Below are 25499 nucleotides of genomic sequence, written 5' to 3' on the forward strand. Positions count from 1 at the left end.
TTGTGTGCGCGCGCGCGAGCGTGGGCCTCCACGCGTCTCCCGATCTGTCTGCTCATGCAGTAATGACTGTGGATTCCGCGAGGGTGTCTGAGCTGGTGCGCGTGTGAGTGCGGGGGCCAATGTGCCACTCTCGCTGTAATCTCGAGCAGCTGACGGGTGGCGGAGGCGACTGTCAAGCCAGCCGGCGGGTTTGAACATGTTTGCTTAAAGGTAGATTAAAAACCTCCAACCTGTCAGCTCTTCGCCCCATGAAGAAAGCGCTCCGTTTGACAACCCGCGCTCAAAGAGAGATTGTTTAACTGCGCTGATGAGGCTGGACTGGTTGACGCCTCGGCAAGGTTGGGTACAGGAAGAATTTAGAATCGAGCGTCAATGCAATATAAATAGTGTCAACAAAAATAAAAAAGCGTTACATTTCTACTAAATTGCATTTTATAACGGCATGGCATTGTAGCACTAGAGAGATTTTGATGTATTAATTTTTACAATTCATTCCTGCTAAAATAGGCCAGATAAACATTGGTTTTTTGCAGGGAGTATAGAGTGAAATACGATAAAATGCATTTAGGGGAAAGGCAGTAGGTAATGTGTAGCTGAGAGGAGGTGAGGCAGGTGAGACACGCCCCACTGGTCTGTTGACGTCAGGCGGCGCTTGATTGCATGTTTTTTTTTGAGCCAGGCCCACTGCTGTTGCCGCTTGTCGTTAACTTCAAAAGGGCACAGAATTTTTTGCAGACATTTAGTTGGCGAATTGTGTTCACCCCCACCCAACCCGATCATTTTTTATAATGCCGTTGCTACAGAGTACCGCGGCTGAAGACTCTGTGTGAGCAATAAATGGACATCTATTTGTGCCAACAGTTTCCTGTGGTTAAAGGTGCTGCAGGATGGGCGAAATGTTACGCAGTGCAGACGCACGGCTGTGGATGTGTGGCGCGGGGAAGGATGCTGGCGAGTAGACGACGCAGGGCAGCATAGAAGGTTTTACCGCTACCAGTCGAGCTCGTGGGCACCACGTGATTGATGATAGGCTGCCAAAAAAGCAATAAGTCAAAAGATTTAATATTCTCTGTACCTGCGTGAGCTGCCACTGGCACATTCTTTTGTGGTCAAATCTTTGTCATGTGTCGTGTTAACTCCTGCCGCTTTAGCCGCAATTAGCTACTAAAGAGTTAGCGGCTAAACCGATTACGTCTTTGTCGCATATTTAAGGGCCTGTAAGTATCTCCTACTGTAGCAGAAAGCAACGTTGGTCTCACATTGTCAGCAGTTCATAATTTCGTCTTGGTGGCGTTTTTCTGCATCCAGAGTAATCGAATACGATGAGCGACCCTTGCCATCACTTATGTGGAAATCTAATGGACAATAGGTCCTTGAATCCATATATTTTACTAGAAGTCCTAGATCACTTTTTGCATGTTTACAGAGAAGTAAAACTGCTTTAGAATAATACCTATGGCTTTTTTATCACACAAGGTGGCATCCCTCATTTGTGTGCAGAATAAGTTTGTGCCCTATTTTAAACATGATGGATCCCTCCTGTCATTGCTGTGTGAGGAAGTATTATTTATGAGCTTGAAGCTCACACTCTCACCTATGCAACAGGCTAATGGTGAAAAGTCCATTTTTCAGTACACATTGCATTGCTCATAATTTACAATGAACACTTTTATATTATAAAATTACATTATATTATCTGAAACATTCATATTAGCACATGCAACTAATTCAGCTCAAGGCATTGCACTGTAAAGAGAACTGAGAGAGGACCTGGGGCTGAGGCATTGCTATTAACTGCAGTGAGTTTCTTTTTAAATATTTGTGTGCTTGCAAGTGTGATTGCAAGTTTAAGGCTGTCATCAAACTGACTTTAGAAGAGGACGAATCTTATTTGCAAACTTACTGTTTGCTTTTTTGCAGTCAGTGTGAAGAACAAGAGTCCTGACATCATAGCACTAGGTGTGCTGACTCGGACTTGGTCTCCATTCTGTGAATGGAGGCTACACTACAGCAGGTGTCATTGGCCAGGTTTTACATGGTGCTATGGCCATAGCCCTCTTTGGCAGTACATGCAGCGGGATGTGTCTGGGGAGGTGCTAAGGACTCCGAAAAGAGCAGCCATGTCTGAATATATATAGCTAAGGCCTCAGTTCCTACTGACATGCCAATCACAGTAAACCTAGCTGCCACTCACACACCCACACCAAAGAAACAGCTCTCACTTTTTGCGTTCGCTTCAGTCTTCTATTAGTGTTCAGATGTGGGCTTTTTGCATTAGTGATGTGTGTGGGCCATTTGGAAATTGGTTTTTATTTTTGCCATCTGAGATGAGCTGCCATATTTTTATACTGTTACTATATGTGTGTGTGTGTGTGTATATGTGTTTGTGTGTTTATGCATGCACACACATACACACACACATAGTAACAGTATATAAATGTGGCAGCTCATGATGCATACATTATTTTTTGAGAGAACATATTGCTTTGTGAAGTGTCTGCCTTGCAAGAAAGTTAGAAAATTAGAAAACATTTCTCCGTGTTTCATTTTTATTTTAATATGCAATTTGACATTTTTCCCTCAGAATTCTAATAAAACACTTTACAAGGGAACACTTTGGACGTGTTACAATTCAAATCTGCCAAAAACACACAGGGAAGTGTGGCATAGTTTTGGAACGGCCTCACAACCACAGACACACTGGCTGAAGAGCTCCTGTGTGTTTGAGTTTCCCATTGGTGTAGTTATGCCTGCATTAAGATCCATGTCACATCCTGTTCGGTATTAACATTCTGCCGCTCAGGCAAAGCAATGAAATGCGTGGTCTTAGGATATGCATACATGCACAAACATTACTGAATCAGGAACTATTACCGTGGGTAAAGCCCCTCATATTTTATGTAAGCGCACATTTGCATAATGTGTGTGTTTTTAGCCGGTAATATGGCGTTGGTGTGGAGCTGGTAACTTTGTCAATTTGTAATGTGATTATTGAATTAGGAGGACAAAATCAGATTTTCCAAAGTAATTTTGAAACAATTTCTGTGCTCTGCATTCTATGAAATGCTAATAAGAGAGAGATAGATTGGATTATGAAATTAAAGAAGAGGAACATTAATTGAAAACTAATGGGAGTGCTGTGTAGGAGTACATCCTGGGCCAGGGGATTACATGCATCAACACCCCCCCGGCACTTTCTACACACACACACACACACACACACACACACACACACACACACACACACCCCTCTGCACTTTCTACACCCTCAGCTTCACTGCAGTGATACACACACACACACACACACACACACACACATCGTGGTACTTGCCAGAATATTAATAACACTGCAAAACAATTACTTCCTCATTTACACACTGATTAAAATGCATCCATAATTTAAGGAAACTGCAAGTTGTTTCATAAACACATTTTTAATCTGTATATATGCCAATTGGCAAAAGGAGATGTTGCATTGTGAAGGAATGATACTGCTTCTACTACTATGGCTACTGCAACTACTCATAATACTACTATAATATAATAATAATAGTACTAATATGACTGTTACTACCACAGCTACTGCTGATAGTATTGCTACTACTAGTGCTATGGCTACTATCACTAATAATAATAATAATAATAATAATAATAATAACAATAATAACGCCAGTACTACTCTTGCTGCCACTACTACTATTAATATTACTGTTAATGTTAGCTATGCTACTACTAATAATAGTACTAATAATACTTGGGAAGATTTTATACTCCTCAAAACCTGTGAACCATACCTGTTACTTTCTTAAACACTCCATGACACGTTCAATGTCAAACAAACTCAAATTATGAACTCCCAAAGAAAGGCTGTAGAAATGGAGAAATGATTCCTCGATGAAACTGGACTATTCTAGATGGCAAGGGTCACCTTGATGGAGGTGCTGATGTTTGTGATGCATAATAAAAGCAAATGGACAGGATTTCTGGATGTTTGATGCTGGTTTATCCTCTGATGAATGCTAGGGCCAGTATCTGAGCATAGGTAGACAGGTGTGCATGCAGGTGTGGGTGCCAGCGGTGTGGCAGTGGCACTGGGCCACAGACAGAGGAAGGTGTGCAGGTGTGGAAGCCACAGTCAGGTGGAAAGATGATTGATGGTGTGCAGGTATCGTTTGGGTTTGGGCCGGTGAACTGCGGTCATCACTGCTGGCACTGAAATATCTACGGCGCGTAAATGGGCCAGCAGCCACTGGAAGGAGGAACAGCACCTGTGGAGAGAGCAGGAATTGAGCTCCCCGTGAACAACTCTCTGTTTAACATCGCTTCCTCACGCTCAATTTCCCAGGCCATGTTCATCAGAGCATTGCAACACCACTGGTCTGTCTGTGCATTTCTGCTGCAGAAATAATTCTGCAGACCTAGAATGAAAATTAAACATGCGTCAGAGCAAAGCTGGTTTGTCCCAGATATGTGTCACACTATTTTTCAGTTAGATGTAATTCATTGTCATTGGTTTTTATTGGTTTTTTGGAATAATAGTGAATGTAAGTAAATGATGAATTTGTATTTATTTAGTCTCATGCTGCCAGCACAGTGTTTTGGAGCTGACTCTTTCTCTGCCAAGCTCTCCAGGGCGGAAGTCCAAATGCATCCAGGCTGACTCGCTAACCATCTGGTTTGTCTGAAGCTGCATAATAGTTTGGCACGGCACACAGAACTTGGGACTAATTAAATCACATAATTACTGTAGAACTTTACGTGCTATTACTCCAAAGAGTGGAACCGAGGTAAAACACGCATTAAAAAATGCAGTTTGATCAGTTGTTAAACAAAAAGCAAGTATTAAATGGAAAATGGAAAATCAAAAAGCAAATGCGGCCAACTGTCGATTTTCTCAAAAGTTAGGCTTCAAAGTGTCCATGCTGTCAGCTGTGGTTGTAGGTAGTCTCTTTCACGGCACATTGGCTGTGTCCATGTTTGTGTCTTTCTTTAATGTATACCAACACTTCATCCTCTGTCAGGTGAGACTAGTTTGACCATAAACTGCAGTGACACCAGGTGAATGGGCTGTCTTCACTATAGAAGTCTGCCATAACATGTCAGCATGTAGTTTGGAAGCAGCTGTAATGCTTCTTCAGTCTGAAATCTGTTTCAGCTCTGCTTTTAACTCATGATGTCCTGTTGACTTTCTCATTGTCTCCTTTCAACTTCCTCCAGAACCACCACGGCCCATTGCTCCGCCTCAGCTGCTAGCAGTTGGGCCTACATACCTCCAGATCCAACTCAACGCCAACTCCATATTTGGGGATGGGCCCATTGTCACAAAGGAGGTGATGTACCGCATGACATCCGGCAGCTGGACGGAGACCCATGTGGTCAACGCCCCCACCTACAAGCTGTGGCACCTGGACCCTGACACTGAGTACGAGATCCGAGTTCTGCTCACCAGGCCCGGAGAAGGGGGCACAGGCCAACCTGGACCCCCCCTCATCACTAGGACCAAGTGTGCAGGTGAGTGGGATGCTTCTTTGCCCTGTGTTCTCACTTTGACTCCTCCCCCTGCCTGTGCTCTCGCTTTGACTCCTTTTCCTTGCCCCCTCACTTTGACTCTTCCCCTTCCTGTCATGACACTTTTACTCTGTTTATACTGACAAATGTAACATGGGGCAGTAAACACAGAGACATCAGAAAAGTGTCAGTATGAAAACTATTAGTTGTTGCTGGGCCCTACCAGCTTCTTTCAGGATGAAAATAGGTAGTGTCTTCTGCCTCCCTCAGTTCTTTCAAAAGGCTTGATGGGACCCACAAACAAGCACCTTCATTTTATTTGATCATTTTTCATTGATTTGGATTAGCTAGCTAATCCTGAAAGGGCACTCGGAGAAGGACTTGGAAACAACTGTTTGCCCGCAGCTTCCGCAGATGAAGGCCTCAGAGATATCCCACGGTCTGATGAAAAGACAGTTACCAGCAGTGTTAACTCTATTTCTCTCCAGGTTGCTGCATTGTACCCAAGTGCATTATTCTCAAGAGTGATGAGAGTGTGCCTTCTTTCCCTTGTGTTTAAGAACAGTATGAAATGAAGAGCTAGGGGAAATCTCAGCTTTGTTGTATGTGTGTATTTGTGTGTTGTGCATTCATCCCCGTTGTCTCATACCAGATCAAGTAGGTATATCTTAAACAGGTATAAAGGTAAGGTAAGGTAATTGCCCCTGGCTGTTAATGAAATGGAGAGTAATTGGGGAAAAGGAGAAAGAAGGTTGAACAGTTTTTGTAACATCTGGGTTTGTTTTATTGTTAACACTTTTCTACGTGATTTTTGTGATTGATGAGAATAAAAGGTCCCTCTGGCTAGCCGGCATGTAGTGATGAAACGTGAGTATCTGCACTGGGGAAATGTGGAGCTGTTACCCTTATATAGTATCTCCTCTGCACTAAACCATGGTGCTGGTGTTAACCAGCTCCTCCTCTGTGTTGGGAAAGGAGTTTGAAGGTGAAATGTTGTTATTAAGTTTGACTCACAATGTATGCAGTGTTTCATTACTCCACGCAATAGCTCTCTGTCAGCCCAGACGCTCTCGTCCTATTCCCCAGTTGCTTGCGAGGCCACAGACGGCTGTATTCCCAGATTGGCATTCTGCAGGGGATTTGGCAGCTCTGCTGTTAAAGATTTTGGAGTCATTTTTCTTCAAGGATGTTTTCCAGGTTTAGTCCCAGTTCTGTTCAGCGGGGAGCGTTCATTTTTCTCCATTCATCCCTCTCTGGCAAAAACCATTTTATTTCATAAACCCAAGACTAAGTGAATAATGCACAGCCACGTTATGCGCACAACTGCATTTTCCCTGGCAATGATCTGGTCGGCTTTTGAATTTTAATTTCCTTACGTGTGCCGCCGCCCGCGACACCTTGCAGCAAACTCCCACCTGGCGCAGGCTTTACAGCATGGGGCGTAAGATTTTTGTTTTCATAATTTGTTCAGAGCAAAAAAAAAAAAGAACCTCACAACCTCAGCATCTGTAAACCGGATTTGAGAGATTGGGGCATCAGGCCTCTGTGCAAACAGACGCATTGGAATTTTTGTTATGCAGCAGGTGAAATTTTTATTATTTGAAATAAAGGGGTAACACACTCTTCATTGTTATATTGTTTAACATGCATTCAGTTATATGTAGTGATAGTGACATTGGATTCACATATATTCCCCAGGAGTATAGATTACCACCTTAGGCTAAGGTTAGTCTGGCTCTGTGTAAAATGTGTTTTAGACTGGCTCAGCAGTCTAAGGTTTAAACTGGCTCTGTAGGCTGGTGTTTAAATTGGCTTCTTAGCTGGGGCAGGTATAAGTGATTGGCTACATGATCCTCCTGGTTATTTCCATGCTTATGGACTAGCAAGCACTTACAAAGCAGTCTGGATTCATATGGCCATTTAGAGTTTACAGAGACAGCCAGTGGTTGCCATGCACATTCAGAGTATCTCTCTTAATCAGGACTCACTGGAAGGAATGAGAAATGGAGATGATGATCATCAGTTCATAGATGAGAAGGCTTGGATAAACTTTCTCATATTCTGTGTGGCAGGAAATATTATTCTGATATTTTGCTGAAGTTTGATTGTCCAAGATACAAGCAAATGGATCCCACTTTTTCCTCTTTAAAGGAAGCAGAGTCTAACATGTGATTATATGTGTCAGAGTGTGTGTGTGTGTGTGTGTGTGTGTGTGTGTGTGAGTGAGAGAGAGAGAGAGAGAACTTTCACTGTAAGCTTGGCTTTATATTCACTGTATTTTTATGGTAAAAATGTTCTAGGAATGTAAATGGTCTGTAGATTTTCCTTCAGGGAGAGTGTTCAGATTGAGAGAACACATGGAGATGCTGGAGGCACTTGCCTCTGTAGATTATTCCCCATATGCAGAAACAGAAAGAATTTTTAGAAGCATTATATTAAATGCCATACCATCTCAGTAAAACAACTGAAAATTATTTCATTTTTTTCCCGCATATTTGTAATTGAATCTTGTCTTTGCAAGCTAATGTAGGAATATTCTTACGTGGAAGCGGGTTGAATAAACTGAAAATAAATAAATAAACTGAATAAACTGTTTCTGTGCATCAGAAACAAATTTTTTTCCATGGATTAGCTGGCAGAAGATGATAAGATTGACGTATTAAGGTGATAGTTCCTGCTAATTTCAAACTGGCTTTAACATTTTCTTACCTTGAAAGTAGTGTAGAGTGGCGGAGGTGCAGCCCTCCCCCTTTTCTGTTTCCTTATGCAGCCGGAGTCCTGATTGGTCAGAACTGCTGCACATCCCAAAACAAACAGTGGCAAATTGGTTCCCTTGAACCCATGCAGAAATTCATTCCAAAATCAGAAACTGGAATCCACATCCTGATGATAGATGATAGATGATAAATGCACTGTATATATATATCAGGAACCAGGCCTTACCAAACCTCTGTAGCTATTTTCAAGATAAGATAAGAGATGACTTATGTGAATATTTGGACATATTTATGTAGTGTCATAATGAAATATGATCAAAAAGTGAATCTGATGTTATGAGGTTTAATGAGATGCATGTGTAAAAGACAAATGTATTGCAAAAACTGAACTTTGTGAATAGACAGTAATTTTTCTGATTTATTTCTAATTTATTTCAGTTCCTTGGTAATAGCATTATGTACTGCTAATACGGCAGATAGTAACAGTCGTAGTACCTTTATTACTAGTAGATAGTAAACTTTTGTTTACCAAATGTCTCGGTTATGTATCCTAAAGTATGTGGAAGTTTGCTTCCAACTTGTTTTTTCCAAAGCAAGTGTAGATATTTGCAAGAAATAAACAGTGTTCTGAGAGCAGTCTGCACTCACCGGCCTGAAATTTGCCTCCTGTAGAAATCACCATGTTACAGTGGTGATGACATCATTGTTTTAATCAAGCACTCTGCGCTGAATTGGTCAGCTGTAAGCACAGTTTTACTGTGATCCAGTGTAATGACTAGAAAATGAAATAACATTGATTTCATTTAGTTTTTACGTATTTTAGCATGGAAACATGGATGTTTATTATGATTTAGTTTTAATATTGATGAGTAAAACTGCTGTGTAGTTTTACACCATGTTCTTCATTCTCATACCTTTCTGCTGTTCCCTCAGACTGTACAATATTTCACAGTAGCTTGTGCATCTGTTCATATTAAAATGTTTCCAATGGGAAAAAAGGAATTATTACAATAATTGGATGAAATTTGACTCATTATTTTTCATATTTTGAGTCTTGTTTTTGAGTTGGCACAGCATCTGTGATATTTTTTCTTAGAAGTATATTTCATTCATTTTAATAATATACACAGTGATTGAGGATATGCAGATGAACACTTTTACAAGCCAAAGCACAATGGGACAACCATCTGGAAAATGCAAACCATTTGCTAAATGCAAAAATAAGTGTGAAATAAAAAAACAAAATTGAATCAATTAAACTACAACAACTCCAACAGTAGAAATGCCTAGTTTGAATATCATTGTTTCTTTGAAGGCATCATATTATGCCATATTTTAAAAAAAACTGAAGATTATAGATAAGACTCAGATGTACACCGGCTTTTACGGTGTACATCTGAGCTGAGATCTGAGTTGTGTATAGGGCTAATGGCAGAACCAGGACATGGGGATTTAATCACTTGTGGGTGACTGTGAGGGGACCAGCCATAGTGGTCCTGCGTTCGCTCTTAACACCTGTTCCAGACAACAGGTGGACGCAGGGGAGAGCAATTCCTCGTTCCCGCAGAGCTGTGGTCCTCTCCATTATCACGCAGCCACCCAATCACTCTCGCCGCAGGAGCCTCCCCCGAGGCCCGCACCGAGTTTCCTCCTCTCCGCTCCACGGGACGAGGGGCAGGGGGAGGGGCCGGGGCGAGCTCAGCGGTCAGCAGCGGTCGGTGTCGTTTGTAGGCACTGTTGGGTGTGACGTATAGGCACAACACCTTGTAGGAATTGGCCACCAGATGCCTTGTGTTTTGTTTTGTGTTTATTGAGTTATTATTTTTTTCCTGTAACCTACCATTTATTAGGAGCTTTATCAGCTTGATTACCTTTCAAGAGGGCAGAGAATAATTTTACAGTTTTTCCCACATTGGCTCTCACATCAGTGTTTTTTGTGTTTTTTTTTTTATTCCCTCTGGGAAATGTCTCCTGTGAAGTGTTGTGTGACAACCTGTAAAAGGCATTATGCTAAAATAAAGACTGATGGATTGATTGACTGATTGATCTTGTCAGTCAGAATGCAAGGCTGGGTTATGTAGTTAACCGCCTGCCTGTTTGTGCAGTTTTCAAGACAAAGGCACATCCTCTTTGGTGTCAGTGCACCACATCCTGCCGTTGGAAAACGTTTAAGTCTCAGGTAAGCAGCAGGTTTTGAAGTGCAGTGAAATAATCAGGGTTTCTGTGCGAGTGCTGAAATGGAGCCAGATCTTAAAGCGCAGATGGTGAGCCTGTACGAAGACAGGATGGGTGAGCAGGCAGTCCTGCTCAGAGATCCTCTCCTCCAACGGCTGGAAGGGAAAATCGATGCAGCTCGTACAGTGACACGGCGCACACTGCGATTGGCCCGTGGTCCTGCGCTACGAGTGAATGCAGCTAAACTGCGATCTGCCTCTCGCACAAGCAGCCCCTGCTGCAACAGCTAAGCCACCCGAGGGGTCAGCGGGCCACGGAACAATGTATTTATTCAGAAACATAGCACTTCAAGTGGCCAAGAGGGCACGCGATTACAAGGCACTTGACGAGCAAGATGTTTGACAAAAACGTTCTCCAGAACAGAATTCAATAATGACCTAGGGGGCGCTGCATGCACTCTGGAGCATTGACTTTTCCTGCCAGCATCAATCCTGAGAGGCCGCTATTGATTTTGATCTGGCCTGCAGCTTGAAATACGATTAAGGAGCTGCTTTATCTGCCATTGATTATTTGAGTTCTGCCTACAGGGGGCGGTGGTTCATATCTCTTCAAAGGCTCTTTTTCAAATTGATGTTCCAGAAAGTAATTTGAATATGCATTGATAAGTGCTTTTTTTCATGAGAGCTGTATAATTGTTTTTTGGTCTTAAAAATGGTTTTTGAAATCAGGATGAATTGAACTTTTTTTGTACATCTGGCATTTTTTTATCACAGAAATATCTTATATTGGGTGAAGTCATGATGTCTTGAACTATTTTTTTTTTCTAAAAGGAACATCAGCCGGTCAATCAATATATTCAGCAATTATTTGCTATGGTATTACAGTCCTTTTAACCAATTTTGCTACTTTGCTACCACTGCTTTTTGCTACTAAGTGCATCTGGGAAAAAAGAAAAACTACAGTTGTCGTTTTTTGAGAATTAGAAAACTAAATTAGAAAAACTAATTCTGAGGTTTGGGTTGGAAGATAAATCGCTGTGAAATGTGTATGTGTTTATGTGTGTATCTGTGTGTTTGAGCTCATGGATTTTAATAACTGTAGCATGAAAAGTCACTGTGCTGGAGCTCCATAAAGACCATGCTAATGTGGTCTCTGCATTGAGGCCAGGTGTCATGACACAAGGTGGTATGTTCAAATAATGACAGTGGTATAAGTGCTCAGGGTACAATGTTCAGAGAGTATGTGTATAAATATGTTTTTATTGCCATTTGAGATGTACAGCATAGAAAAGAATGTTGATAAGTGAAAGATGATGATGATGATCGTGATCGTGATGATGAAATGAGAAAATACGTTTTGGGTTGTTCTGTGCTCCAAAGCAATGAGGTTCATTTGGAGTGTGGATGGCTGTGCATGTGGAATCTTTAAAGGTCCAGTGCCATAGGCGGAGTGATTGACAGCTATGATGTCAGAAGCTGCAGTGCAGACGGGGGTATGCAAAGTCACAGGAATAAGCAGCCAGTTAAAATATGTCAGATGCAGTATGAAGACACTCCCTGGCCCAGGAAGGACTCCACCCATGGCAGCTGATTCACATTTTTTTTTTTAGCATGGAAATGTGGAAAAACAACAAAGCAGAGATGTCAGCACGCGATGCCATCAGTGTGCCGTGTGTTATTAATACAACTCCTATGAAGCCTGTAACATTCACCCAGTCTTTGAGTTTGAGGTGACAGCTTTTGATGTATATTTTTAGCAGAATGTGGGGGGAGGGGGGGATCTCAACCAAAAATATACTTTGTACTCAGCAGGTGATCAAAGATTCCATTACCCTTTGTATTCATATTATTTCACCAGTAATTTAATTTTTATTTTCCTGTAATGGGGTTTTTTATAATCCCGAACTGTTTTAACATTGTGTGTGAATTTTATGATGAAATTTATTCAGCGTTGCAAATGTCACAAGGCAGCCAGGGTGCTTCTGTGAGGAAAGAATTCCCAGGAAAATGGTTGGACAGAGCTGTAATGAGCCTCTTCCTCAGCACATACTGCTGTGGCCTTTCCAGGTCGTTTGTCCTCAAATGCCGATTGGCTCCTTTCCTGAACACATCAGCTTAATTCCATCTACATTTAGACATATATGTTAAATTGTAATAATGATTTAAACATTTTAGCATTTTTAGAACAGCTGAAAGTGCTCTTCGACATCATTCCCATGTTTGCACTGGCAGCATTGTGTGTATATGGTATGATGTTATCTGATCATCTGTTTTTCCTCCACCTGACCCTTTTATTTAATTGAAGTTCATTTACCATGCCATTATTTCAATTAAATAGTTCTAAATATAGTTATATTTTGTACAATGTGCATAGAACTTTTTGTACCTTTTTCTTGATGTTTGTCTTGTAACATTCAGAACCAGTAAAATCCAGAACCACAAACTGAGAATGTGCAAAGCTCCCTTGGTTGTCTAACAGCTCTCCATGACCCAAGATGACTTTCAGTTACGTGTGTGTGTGTGTTTATGTGTATGTGTGTATGTGTGTGTGTGTGTGTGTGTGTGAGTGTGTGTGTGTGTGTGTCTGTCTGTCTGTGTAATGCATCTTCATGTTTTCTTCCTGTGTTCAATCATTTTTACACAGCAGGAAAGATACCTACTTACAGTATATACATAAGTATATATGTGTAAGTACACATACAACTGTGTACAACTACTGTACATCACTGTATTAGTCCCAGCTTCCCAGCCCCATCCATTTCAATGCAGACCAGATTACATTGTTAAATTTGCATTTTAAAAATCCTCTTAATCCATGCCACTTGGAAAAGAGGATTCAGGGAGACCAGCAGATGGTTAGTGCTGAGTTACAGCAGAGTGATCAGTCTACTGTGTACTGAGCGCTTGGATCATGTCAGGTAGCAGATTTTGATATTATTAATAATCCACACTCAAACCTCAGATTGCCATATAATGTAAGGAAGCACAAAGAAACTCAGAAAAGCAAAGGCAACCCTTAATTTTAATTTTTTGGCTTTGCCGAGTGTAGATTTAGATTTTTTTTTGTCTTTTTTAAATGTCAGTCTGCAGCTAGTATTGCATTTTGATTTGTTTTGTGTGAAAATTTAGAACCTACATACTCTATGAGAGTTGGACGATCGTTAAAAAAAAAACTACAGTAACTACAGAAAAAGGTTGAAAGAGGTCATTTGCCAGTTCATGTTTCTGCTTTTCTCTTCCAGTTCAATTTCCTCTCTTCCCTTTTGAGGAACCAACATGAGAGGTGTAGTCTCACGCGCTCCAGGGTGTCTGTCCACCACAGGCATGTGCAAGCGCCCTGTGTACTGGTAGCTATCAGATAGCACCACATGATATTCTCTCAATTACTGTATCCACCCTGCAGAGATGGATTTTCAGTCTTACTCTTCCAGTGCATACATGGATCATGTCACTTCACCTTCTCCCATGCTTACTGAAAACCCGAAAGAACGCGAGACCTGAGACATTGATGAATTTGATGGAATGGGTTCAATAATGCATGCGTGATTAGAATGGGGTTAGCTGTAACAGATTAGAAACACAGCCTCTGTTCAATCTGACTGCAGTGCCCTTCATCTTTACCTCTGAGGAACCAGTTTCAAGAAGTTGGGTGTGTGTGTGAATGTGTGTGTGCGTGCCTCTGCATGTGTGTGTGTGTATGTGTGTGTGTGTATGTGTGTGTGTGTGTGTGTGTGTGTGTGTGTGTGTGTAATTTGCATAATGTCTTTTTGGCCACCATCAAAATCCCAGTGTTGCACAAAGGTGTGATATGCCAGGTGGCCCAGGTGGCAGTTAGGGCTTGGGGAATGACAGCTGAATATGGGATGTTTGGATATGACTACTCCATTGAGAAAAGAAAGGCTGGAATTTTTTGTTGTGGCTCTGACATCACTGCTGGTTGTATGGTTTGTTGTGTTCTCTTGGGCTTTGTTGCTGAGCAGACACATATAACCAATACATCATCACAGACATCGTCACCAATACATCATCACAGAGTCACCAGTCAGTTTGAATTATTGAGGAAGATGCCTTGATAAACTGTATGTACGCATGGCAGTCTAATTACAACACGCGTCAGATGTTTTCCATTTGTACCAAGCGCTTGCTTTATTGTGACCCATTCTTGTAAAACAGCAATTGTTCCGCCAGAGATTGAGCAGCACTGCTAAATTTACCGCGGCGCTATTTCACGCCTCGGGCCCTGTGAGCTATCTTATCTCATCTCAGCAGGTGGAGTCCTTTCAAACTGATCAGAATGCGGCGTGCATGGAAGGAGGCAGCAGCAAACGCCGGGCTGGAACGGATCTAGGAATCTGCCACATGGGCGAAGACATTCGGTCAAGATCGCAGATAACGGGGGAAGCCGTGATGAATGTTTGTTCAACAGTTCCCCCAATTTTCGTGTGGCACCGCAAACAACAACACGTTCGTGGGACCTGCGGTTCCACCTGATGGGCATAATGAGGTGGCGGGATTATCGGTCTGTGAGAGGGAAATGTTATTTAGATGTAAATGTCTTTTTTTTTTTCCCTGAGTTCTGACACCCAGACTCACCGGAGTGTTTTCATCCCCTGAAACACCACGCTGCACAGCTTCCCTTACGCCGCTGCAGAAAACACGAACACAACAGAAGCTTTTTTTTTTTTTTTTTTACCCAAATAAAATATCAGTCTCAGACATCTGAAATGGATCGTAGGAACATTTTGTGCTTTTTAATAGTGTCATTCTAAGGGTTTGTCTAATAGATTGCCACCCCATCATTTGAACCTCTACAGGGATCACCTGTGTACATAGTTGAACCTGTCTTTCATCTTCAATAGACCTGATGGAGTCCATCATATTTTGGTGTTATGTGCAGTCCTGGTCTCTGCATGTTAGAGGTGGAACTGTGATTGTTGAAGATCTCAGACACACACTTGAAGATATGTCAGTCAGTCCACAGGAGAAACGGCGCAGTAAAACAGAGTGATTTTTCTATGAACTTTGATTTTTGCATAAGTCTGCTACCGCTCAGCGCTTTGTTTTGCTTGCATGACCAGTGCCTGTGATGGATTTGTTCACCCTTAATAATATTTACTCCTTTTCCTTCATTACCCATAATCCACCTGTGCTAGATCTTAAACCCTGTGTTGACTCTGTACTTCACTAGAATGCTTATCAGCGTCTTCGCAGGCTGCACAATTTGAATTTCAAAAAAGGAGACTGGATGGATTTGCTGCTTGTTGAGTACCTAGTGGTATTTTCCCCTCTGTTTTTCTCTCTCCCTCTCTCTCATTCTCTCTCTCTTTTTGGCCAGTGCAATTTAAGAGTGGGAAACAACTCTGAGAACTAGTTTGGTGACTGCTTTCTTTAGTTGTTCGTAGGTACTTGAGTAAGTGAATGAGTTTCAGACTTGTTCTTGTATGTGACATTCAGGCATCTGTTGCAGTGATGGGTGTAAACAGCAGTCAGCTCATCATCCTGTTTGCATAGTTTCATTCCATTCATATTTCCAAAGGGCATAAGATATGATCAAGAAAAAGGCCACATGGAATTAACATTGAGTGGCTGTTGTGATAATCAGTCCCTCAGCCAGTGGTGGATCTTGCTTTGGGTGTCAGTTGTTAGAGGATTTGTTCTTGCCATGGGACATGTGGTCTCAGTGCTGTGATTGGTGGTAGGTTTTCTTGCATCGGAATGCATGGTTTCAGTACTGTGATTAGTGGTGGTGTTCTTGCATTGAGATATATGGTTTTAGTATTGTAATCAGTGGTGGTGTTCTTGCATTGAGATGTATGGTTTCAGTGCTGTGATTAGTGGTGATGTTCTTGCACCGGAGTGCATGGTTTCAGGGGTGGGATTAATGGTGATATTCTAACATTGGGATTCTATGTGTTCCTGTATTGCTCAGGGAGACTCACATCACTTATACTTTATTCATTACCATTTCTTACCAGCACTTCAGGAAATATGTTCCTAACATACTCCAATTGTATCTCATTGCAGGACAACATATTTCAAGATAAGAATACCCAATATAAAAGTCTTTGAATTTTTTTCCATTCAAAAAGTTCTTGCATTTTTCCAAAAAGTTTTTCTTATGGAGATATATCTTTGAAGAGTACAAAAATCTGTTGGAGGAAAATGGGAACCATGTAAGGCATTTATTCTTTTCATAGGAAAAAGCTGAAATGTTCATTTATAACTTGGAACATTTTATAATATAAAACATTAAAATGGGAGGACAAAAATAGAAACAAATTGGTAAATAAATCAAATACCCATAAATACAGTGCTGAATTCAATGGCATTATGTATGTATAGTGCTTATGTAGACCCTTCTCAAAGTGCTTCACAGTGAGCATTTTCTCTCATCCCCTGCCTGTATATGGCAGAGCAGCCATTTTGCTGTATCATCTATATACATCAGTTAAGGTGAAGAAACAAGGATTTATTTAATTAAACTTTGGGGATTATTAGATTATTAGACTGGGGACCCCTATTCCTAGTGATAAGGGATGTTTAATTAACAAACATCAGATTAACATCTCATCTGAGAAGCAGCATTTCCTATATCACAGTGTCCCCCTCACAACACTAGAGCATTGGAAACCCAGCCCCAGCCCCAGGAGGTCTCCCCCACTTAGATTTAGTTATTTGGCAAATGGTGTGTGGTATAGCTATGGTATGGTGTAGCACTTAAAAGAGTATGCACCTGGACCAAACACATGCTAGTAGCAGGAAAGGATCTGATGCAGTCATTATTGAGACTGGGCGCATGGTAGCGTATGGAAGTACATTGTGGTATGTGGATATATATGACCCATACAGGGAAAGTAGAACTGTAATACAATCTGTATCATATCCAGTGCATTAGTTACATATCACACACGCATATACATACATACATGTACATCTACGCCTTATGTATGTGTGTGTAATATGTAACTAATATATTGCAATCACTCCCCCCTACCCCTGTACCCCCTCTCAGATCCGGTCATCTCGAGCAGTTCAGAACTACAGAGTGGTATGAGCTGTTCATTATCCCAGCATTTATCCCTTCAGACCTGAATGGTTTCAAAAACACAACGTGTATATTTGCACAAGCAGGATTAATAAAGTCACTAACGTAGTCGGACAGGATGTAAAACGCCACAGGCCACTGGACCGTGTCCCATGGGCCACTGCAACTGTGTGATGCTGTCGTAACTTTGCGATGCTGTTGAAACTGTGCGATGCTGTTGTAACTGCTCGATGGCATTGTAACCATGCGATGCCATTGTAAATATATTGGTAACTGATATGATAGCAGAAAGACTCTCACAGCATTTCATTTTGCTGGAGGCGATTGTGGGAATGGGTTTTGTAGCAGTCTCGGGGGAGAAGTGGGGGAGGGAGGCGACACACTCCTCCGTCTATTATATTTCTTCCTGTTTTTTTCCTTTGTCCAGCAGAAGTGATTTATTGGACTGAGGGGAGGAAAAGGTGAAATATAATCGCGTTTGGGATAGAGTGCTGGGCCAGGCTGAATGGATTGGTTCCGGCCGCTGAAAGCACTGTATACATTGAATAGAAGGCCACTCATTTGTCGTGAGGTACAGAGACCGGGGCCATGTGTTCTGACTGTGAACATTATGGGCTTTATTTATGATGTCCAGATTGAAGTGTGATGGGAAAAAAAACCTTGCAGGACACAGGAAAAAATATGAGCAGGTGTTTTGTATTTAGATGTATTTTTTTTTAGTTTTCTGCACTGTATTTCTGAAATCCGAGGAGCCATAGGTTTTGCGGTATGATTACATTTGAAATGGTGATCAGGATAAGTAAAAACAAATCTTGATATTTGTTATGTTTTGCACAGACTCTGAATACATGAAAGGTAACATGAAGCGGTGTCAGACTGCAGGAGAACGGAATGGAAGGAATGGATCATTTCACCTTACAGGATGATGGGTTTGTGGGTGGAAAGCGGGGAGAGGAGAGGCCGTGGTGTGAGGAATCAGGGTTTTCCATTTGAAACAGACCGAGAAAAGGCTCTGGATGCGGGAAATGGCAGCAGAAGCAGTGGAAAGGCTTGCTGGTGTACAGGAGCAGAGAAGGGGTGGGGGAGGAGAAGTCATATTGCAGTGTAGAGATTTAGAGACAGACAGAATGTTAGACACCCAGCAGGGTTTAGTTGGCACAGATGCTACATTTTTTGAGAAGTATTTATCATTGTATTAAGCCAGTAGTGTATTTATTTAACTGCTTGTGCAACATCATTATGGTTTGCACAGAAATGCCTTATGAGTCTCCAGTGGTGACAGGACAGTCAAAGAGCATTCTGTTCTGTAATCTCCCACATGCAGAACTAAGCTGCAGATAACATTCCACTTGTGGCTATCAAAATGATTCATCTTATTTTTTGATCAATGCATGAATTAGTGGACTAATTGACTCATCTGTTTATTGTTCAGTTCATTCATTGGTTGATTGATTCATTGATTGTATCTCTAAGGGAGTCTGAGAAGCTGACATGGCTGAACACAGCTGAACACAGCATGAAAACGGTGCTTAGTGGCAAATTTTAAATGACCTGTGCAATTCAGAAGCATCACAGGCACGGTTCTGACGGTGGGCTGTGGATCGGGGGGAAAAAAAATGGCATCGGTATGACTAAACGCTGATTAGTGGGCTTGTCACGATTTGAACTCCACCCCAGTGCGACTCCCCTGCGTGTGAGTGAGGAAATGGAAATGGACATTGTATTAAAATCATTAACACAGTGTCCCATCTGTGACCAATCCATCACTTCAAATCTACAGCGTTCTAATCTCACCCTCTGATTCCCCGCTCTTTATTTCTAAAACACAAAGGTTTTTTTTTTTGTTGTCCCCAGTTGCTGGAAAACACATTAAGGATTTTTTTTATCTTTGAGAAGAGATTTGGGACATAACAGCAGAAAACATATGATGATGAAGGCTTAACATAATCCTGTGCTTCATGCCAAAATAAGTCCAGCAGGACATGTAGCTCCTCCAAAGTACAACAATTCAGAGCTGCAAAAGGCTTTGAACAAAGGCATAGCCCACACCCTGTGCATTTCTGTGAAACATTTGTTTCTGCGGTATAGTGTTCGTTTCTGCATTCGATCCTCTAACATCGTCTATTTCTGTATGGTGTTCCTGTCTGCACTAGATTCATTTCCACTTCTTTAAATCCGTTACACTGAGTTATAATGAACACAGCACCAGGACAATGTTGCAGTTATATTGAACATGCCCCCCTGTCAGCCAAATGTTGCTGAATTTTCCCACAATGCATCAGTGTGGTCTGACCCATGGTACTGCAGTATTTTACCATTCCAGATACAGACTGATATATAATGTGTAATTTCAGGTGATCGTCTTTTTTTTCCTCTTGGTGACAGACAGTGCACACTGGGTAGTAATTAGGCATATCCATGAAGGAGGGTGTTCCAAACCATGGTCGGGATATTCAGCACCCTAGAGGAAGAAGGAGGAGGCAGATTTAATAAAGCCTCCTTTAATGGGATTTTTCCAAACTTGTCTAAACGAACAACTTTCCCATTTATATGTATGAAAAGATTTAAATGATTAATTGACTAATTTCAATTTTGTAATTAACAGATGGCAGAAGGCATTATAAATTCATCACTTAAGCCAAGCGCATTTGGCAGCTTTAATAGCGGTACAGGTGTTTACGGCTCCTGACGTCGCGGAGTGATGTCTGTACGGAGCTGACAGGGTGACAGTTGTTTAGGTCGAACAGGAAGCGCAGGGAAACTCTGGGTTTATATTTAGCCAACAGAGACATTCAGACGTCTCTGCAGCAGGTGTGTGATGTGGCTGCTGCAGTTTACTTAACAGGGTGTGTTTCGGAATATGATTAGAGGCGTATCATTTTGTTTATGCAGTTCGTGGATATGTGCCGACTCGTCCAGACCGCGGGATGCTGGGAAGGGCTAGTGGATGGGGATCTGTTTTCTGCCTCTGCAAGAGTCTAGGCACACAACGGCCCACACCATTGTTAGCACCCACACATGGAGGAGAGTGAAAACACCAGTTCACATAAATTTAGGATCCCCTTCCTTCCCCATCACGGAGTACCAGGGGTCTGTGGGGGCACTGTTGGCTGAGGTCTTTGTAAAGGGCGCGGCCTTGTCTGTCACAGGGAAAGTGAATTATCAAACATCGGTGTGAGAGAGAGAGAGAGTGCAAGAGAGGTGAAGGTCTTAAACCACATTAATCCTTTATTTTCCCAACCTCGTTACCAAGTTTGTTTTACCAGCAACAGCTGTAACAGTGATGTCCATTTCGGATTGAAGTCTAGAGGGCTGAGGCCTGCTTTGCTGAGAGGACACGCAGGGAGGGTTATTCTTTAAAAACCAGGCCAACCCCATTCGTTTGTTTATTCTCGCAGCAGTTTGGCAAAAGGGGAAATTAAGCAAATGAAAGTCTCATCTGTCTCTTTCCTGGCAATCTCAGATAAGTTCTCGTCAGCCTTTCACTTAATCCAGGGATCAACTCTGGTTGGCCGCTCTGCGTTACTCTCAGCTCGACGTCATGGGGACCAGGGGGGCATGCTTCACTGATCTGAGTTCTGTGATGTGTAATCCTGTCATGTCAGGCTAGTGCTTTTTTCAGCACTCTGGCTTACAGCACGGTTCCCCTGGAGTCCTGAACACTGACGCTGGTTGTCGTTTGCCTCCTCCTGTCTCCATTGATCCTGTTTAGGGGTGTTGTCTAATTCCCCCAAGTGTCGCATGCCCGCACAGCTTCTACCAACCCCTGCCCCTTACAAAGAGCGGAGCCCTGCTGCTGTTGCAAAATCACTCTCTATCACCTGCTGGAATGTGAGGTGTCGGGCCCACATGTAGTCTAACCATATTGCATTCTGTCCTGAATATGGAGTAGCGCCTTGTTCTGTTCCATGGGTCTGATGATCCCTGAAATTAATGGTTGTTGTAGAACATGCATGGAATTCATTGTTCAGATTTGAGGAGAAATATAGTTACAGTCAGAATCTGGATTTTTAGCTCCTCCCAGGAGAGAGGTCTATCTGATGTGCCATACCCCAAGATCCAGTGTGATCAAGTTTGATCTTAATAACCAATCAGATTTCAGAGTTTCACCTGCTTAATGAATAAAATTGTACAGTGGGACTACCACAAACGTCACTTTATTCTCAATCCTGTTAAAGTTTATAATACAATTTCAGCTATTACTAGGAAGAAGAGGAAGATGAATAATTAATAGTTCATTTTTAAGTGTAATGATAATAATAATCATTGTGATAATTACTCACTATATTCATAAAAGTGTTAGAGCTTGTGTGTATATCAAACAATTCAATAAAGTAAAGGCATAAGAGCTGTTTTTTTCTCTTTTAGTGGCATAGTTAATCACTCAAAAGAAAAGCTTATGATTTTCAGTCCTTATATTTTTTATTTATTTATCCATTTTTTTGCTATCTTTAATGTTCTTGACTTAAACAGAACAGAACACTAGTTATCTCTCAATCTCCTCTCAGGCAGTACCTGATATTTCAGTCTTACATCTTCATTTAAAAGTGGGCAATGGGTATTAGTTTAAAGGACTTCTGATTTGAAAAATAGAGAATAATCTTTAGCTCTCTCAGCCTGAAAGATGGAAAACATCTTATGGTGAGGAAATGAAACTTCGACTAAGATGGAGAGATCGAATTACATCGATTCCCAGAATGCCTCACATACAATCTGAGCTTCCCTATCAACTATAATCTCTTCTCACCTTCAGTAACTTTAGCCTTGTACTGAAATCTCTTAACTCTGAGAAGGCCCTGAAGTGTATTTCTGAAAGTGTTGGAAATGTTTTCTTCCCCTGCAGTAACCTTTGTATGAGAGAATATGGGTCACAGTGTCACCCACAGTTTGTCTCTTTGATTCCCAGGTGCTGAACCTGCTTCAGGTGTAGGAATGGATGATGTGTAAGGTGCTTTGAATAAGTGTGTCAATAAAGAAAATATTTCATTGAATATTTTTTTTTGTATAAGACAGAGTAATTCATGGTGCTTTCTATAAGAAAGTTAAACAAAATCATACTGTAGCAGTGCAAACTGGCAGTGTTCTATATAGGCCAGCTACATTAACACTTCCCTCCTTGCCATTTTGGCCAATGAGCATTGGCTCATCCTCCATGCAGTTTTGACCGATGAGAGTGAGGAAGAGTCCGTACTTTGCTTCCTTTCCTGGTGTACTACTTGCCAGTTGTTGGGGAGTTACAGAACTCCAGAAATGGAATATTCAGTGGCAAGTGGAGTTCTCCATATGAAGAAAATTGAGTGCCATGTCTTGTTATTGTAGAGAATCTTTGGGAAAACCTTTACAACCTTACGAGTCTGCACCACTAAATTTGATTTCCACTTGTCATTAGTCTCTCTAATCCTCAATTACGTTTTCAGCCTTTCCACTTACCCTTTTCCCTTCCTCAGATAAAAGAAAGACTGCAACGCTTTGCAGAGGAGGGAAACTTGTCCTACTCGTTTCACTGTCATCAGCAGAGATTACAGACTGCAGCACTGAGCTGAAATGACTTCTGTGTACAAGCCTGGGAGACGGTATAACGTGTGCACTCAGAAGGACCTCCAGATCTTGAGAGGTCAGAGAGAAATCGTCTTTGGGCAAACAGAAGACACCTGTCTCGTTTCAGGAGCAATTTTGGGTCTTCTGCACACAAATGGAAAGAAAATGGCACTCATCTTTCAAAATCAAACCTATTGCATCTTCATGGTTTCTTTTTTTTAATGCAGTCGCATTGTATGTCACTGATAAAGGCATTTATGTATTTTCTCAAGCTTTCCAGTTTATCCTCATATTTAGACAGTCCGTACAGCATGTTTCACCTCATTTCCTTTTGGAATGTTTATATCTGAGAAGCCATATATTGGCTGGATCAAGTCACTTAATCCAGATGGATACTGTAAGAAGGCGAAGTAAATTTTCATCTATTGGACAAAGTAGTTCTCTTGGGTCATTTTGGCTCAATTAGTTTGTGGAAAGAGGCGGGAAATTCCACCAAGCTGCATTTTAACTGAATCACTTTCATGATCAGACTTGAACATCGTGATGTGACGCTGTCTGTTTCCATCCCTGTTTTGAAGTCATTTTTAAAGACAAAATCAGGGAAACACTTCAGGTTTTTAAGTGATCAAGAGTGCCCCTGGAAAAAAGTACGAGGAAACCCTGTAGCAGATCATTCCCCGTGGCAGATATTGTGATACAGGTGTTGCAGTGATATCACAGGGGCTGTAGCAATCAAGGGACAATGTACTCCCAGGGGAGCAACATTTGCTCTACTGTTGAATGAATGGGTGAATGAGTGAACATGAATGCATGGGTGGATGAATGAATGGAAGACTGTAGTGCACAATAGCATTGTCGATCAATGGGCAGAGAGAAGGCAGAGCTTTCAAATAAATGCTCACTTAACTGTACAATTTAATGTAAAGTAAATATAATAGACTATAATGAAATTGAAAATCACAGTTCAGAAATAAATCATTGCTCTGCCCTTAGAGTAAGGCACTACTATTTAAACATGTTTTTCATTTTCTGAGTAGCTGTTTATTTGGAGAAACAAGCTAAGGGAGGTCACCCCTTTCAAAACACTCTGGCACTTTGGCTCCTTCAACGCCATATATCGGCTTTTAATTTAAGCTTTGAAAAATGCATGGGGATTTAAGTGTCTAAGCTGTTCAAATCGATGGAATTTATTATAGAGGGATGTCTTATCTCTAACGTTAATGCAGGACTTCACGGCTATTGATCAACACTCAAGGGTACACAAGCTGTTAATCACGATCCACAGCAATGGAATAAACACCTCTGAAGGGGGAGAGACAGGATTTTGTTTCTCATGCAAATATGGCTGCTGTGTGTGTGTGTGAGGGGGGGAGGGGGGTGTTGGGGGCAGCAAGGCCAGGGGAATAGAAAGCATTGCATTTCAGAGGCTGCATATCACTGACTTGACATTTGAATTGATAGAAGATGTCAAGGATGTTTTTTCTTTTGTTTGCCTCTTTTTCCCATTGCAGTTTTTCCACTCACAGATCATCTCTTTGATGTGATACACAGAAGGTTCTGTGATGATGCACGAAAGCAGACCTGTGATCATGTACAGAAACAACTCTGTTATGATGCACAGAAATGGGTTCTGTGATGAGGTCGTTCGGCCAGTGAAAGGCATTTCCACTTATTATTCTGGCAGTTTGGCCCAGATTCAGTCTAACTCAAATGCACTTTGTCCTTAATTGCCAGTAACAGAAAGTGTTTCATTTGTTCAATCCTCACATGTTTGTTGTTCATTTTAGTTGAACTGACATTGTGTTAATATTAAAAAAAATGCTTTACATTACAGTTGCTTGGCTAGACACTCTTATCCAAAGCCACTGAGATAGCTTACTATTTTTACATTATCCATTTATACAGCAATTTTGGGTTAAGTACCTTGCCCATGGGTACAACAGCAGTGCTCCACCGGGGAAATGAACCAGCCAAAGTTAAGGACAGTAAATTGCAGTTAGATTGAATCTGGGCCTGTGCCTTCCTCCTGCTGAGAGCCCTTCTAGGATGAAACAGGATCTTTTGATATCGACTATTCTGAAGTCTGAGATTTGGGTTAAAGATTATTGAATATGGCAAAGATCCCATTACTATTCAGCACAGTTTTGTGGCTAAGGAGGAAACATTCTGAGAGGACTCTGTATCTGCTTGAAGAATGTATGCCCTCACAAAGCTCTGGATTGGAGAGTATGGCCTCACAAAGCTCTGGATTGGAGAGTATGGCCTCACAAAGCTCTGGATTGGAGAGTATGGCCTCACAAAGCTTTGGATTGGAGAGTATGCCCTCACAAAGCTCTGGATTGGAGAGTATGGCCTCACAAAGCTCTGGATTTGAGAGTATGGCCTCACAAAGCTCTGGATTGGAGAGTATTGCCTCAAAGCTGTGGTTTGCTGTATATGCCCTCACGAAGCTCTGGATTGGAGAGTATGACCTGTACCTGTAATCTTCACACATAAAGCTGCACATGAAGTGTCTTC

General features: G+C 41.6%; 1 protein-coding gene across 1 annotated transcript in view; it reads left to right on the plus strand.

The window, feature by feature from the left end:
* LOC118786673 (receptor-type tyrosine-protein phosphatase kappa-like) overlaps positions 1-25499 on the plus strand; it is a 125959-nt gene that overhangs the window by 65067 nt on the left and 35393 nt on the right. The window contains exon 7 of the mRNA XM_036541900.1: positions 5218-5511. Within this exon, the coding sequence (XP_036397793.1) occupies positions 5218-5511 (294 nt within the window). The remainder of the gene's footprint in view (positions 1-5217; positions 5512-25499) is intronic.

Source organism: Megalops cyprinoides, chromosome 12, assembly GCF_013368585.1.
Source record: "Megalops cyprinoides isolate fMegCyp1 chromosome 12, fMegCyp1.pri, whole genome shotgun sequence".
NCBI classification, from domain to species: Eukaryota; Metazoa; Chordata; class Actinopteri; order Elopiformes; family Megalopidae; genus Megalops; species Megalops cyprinoides.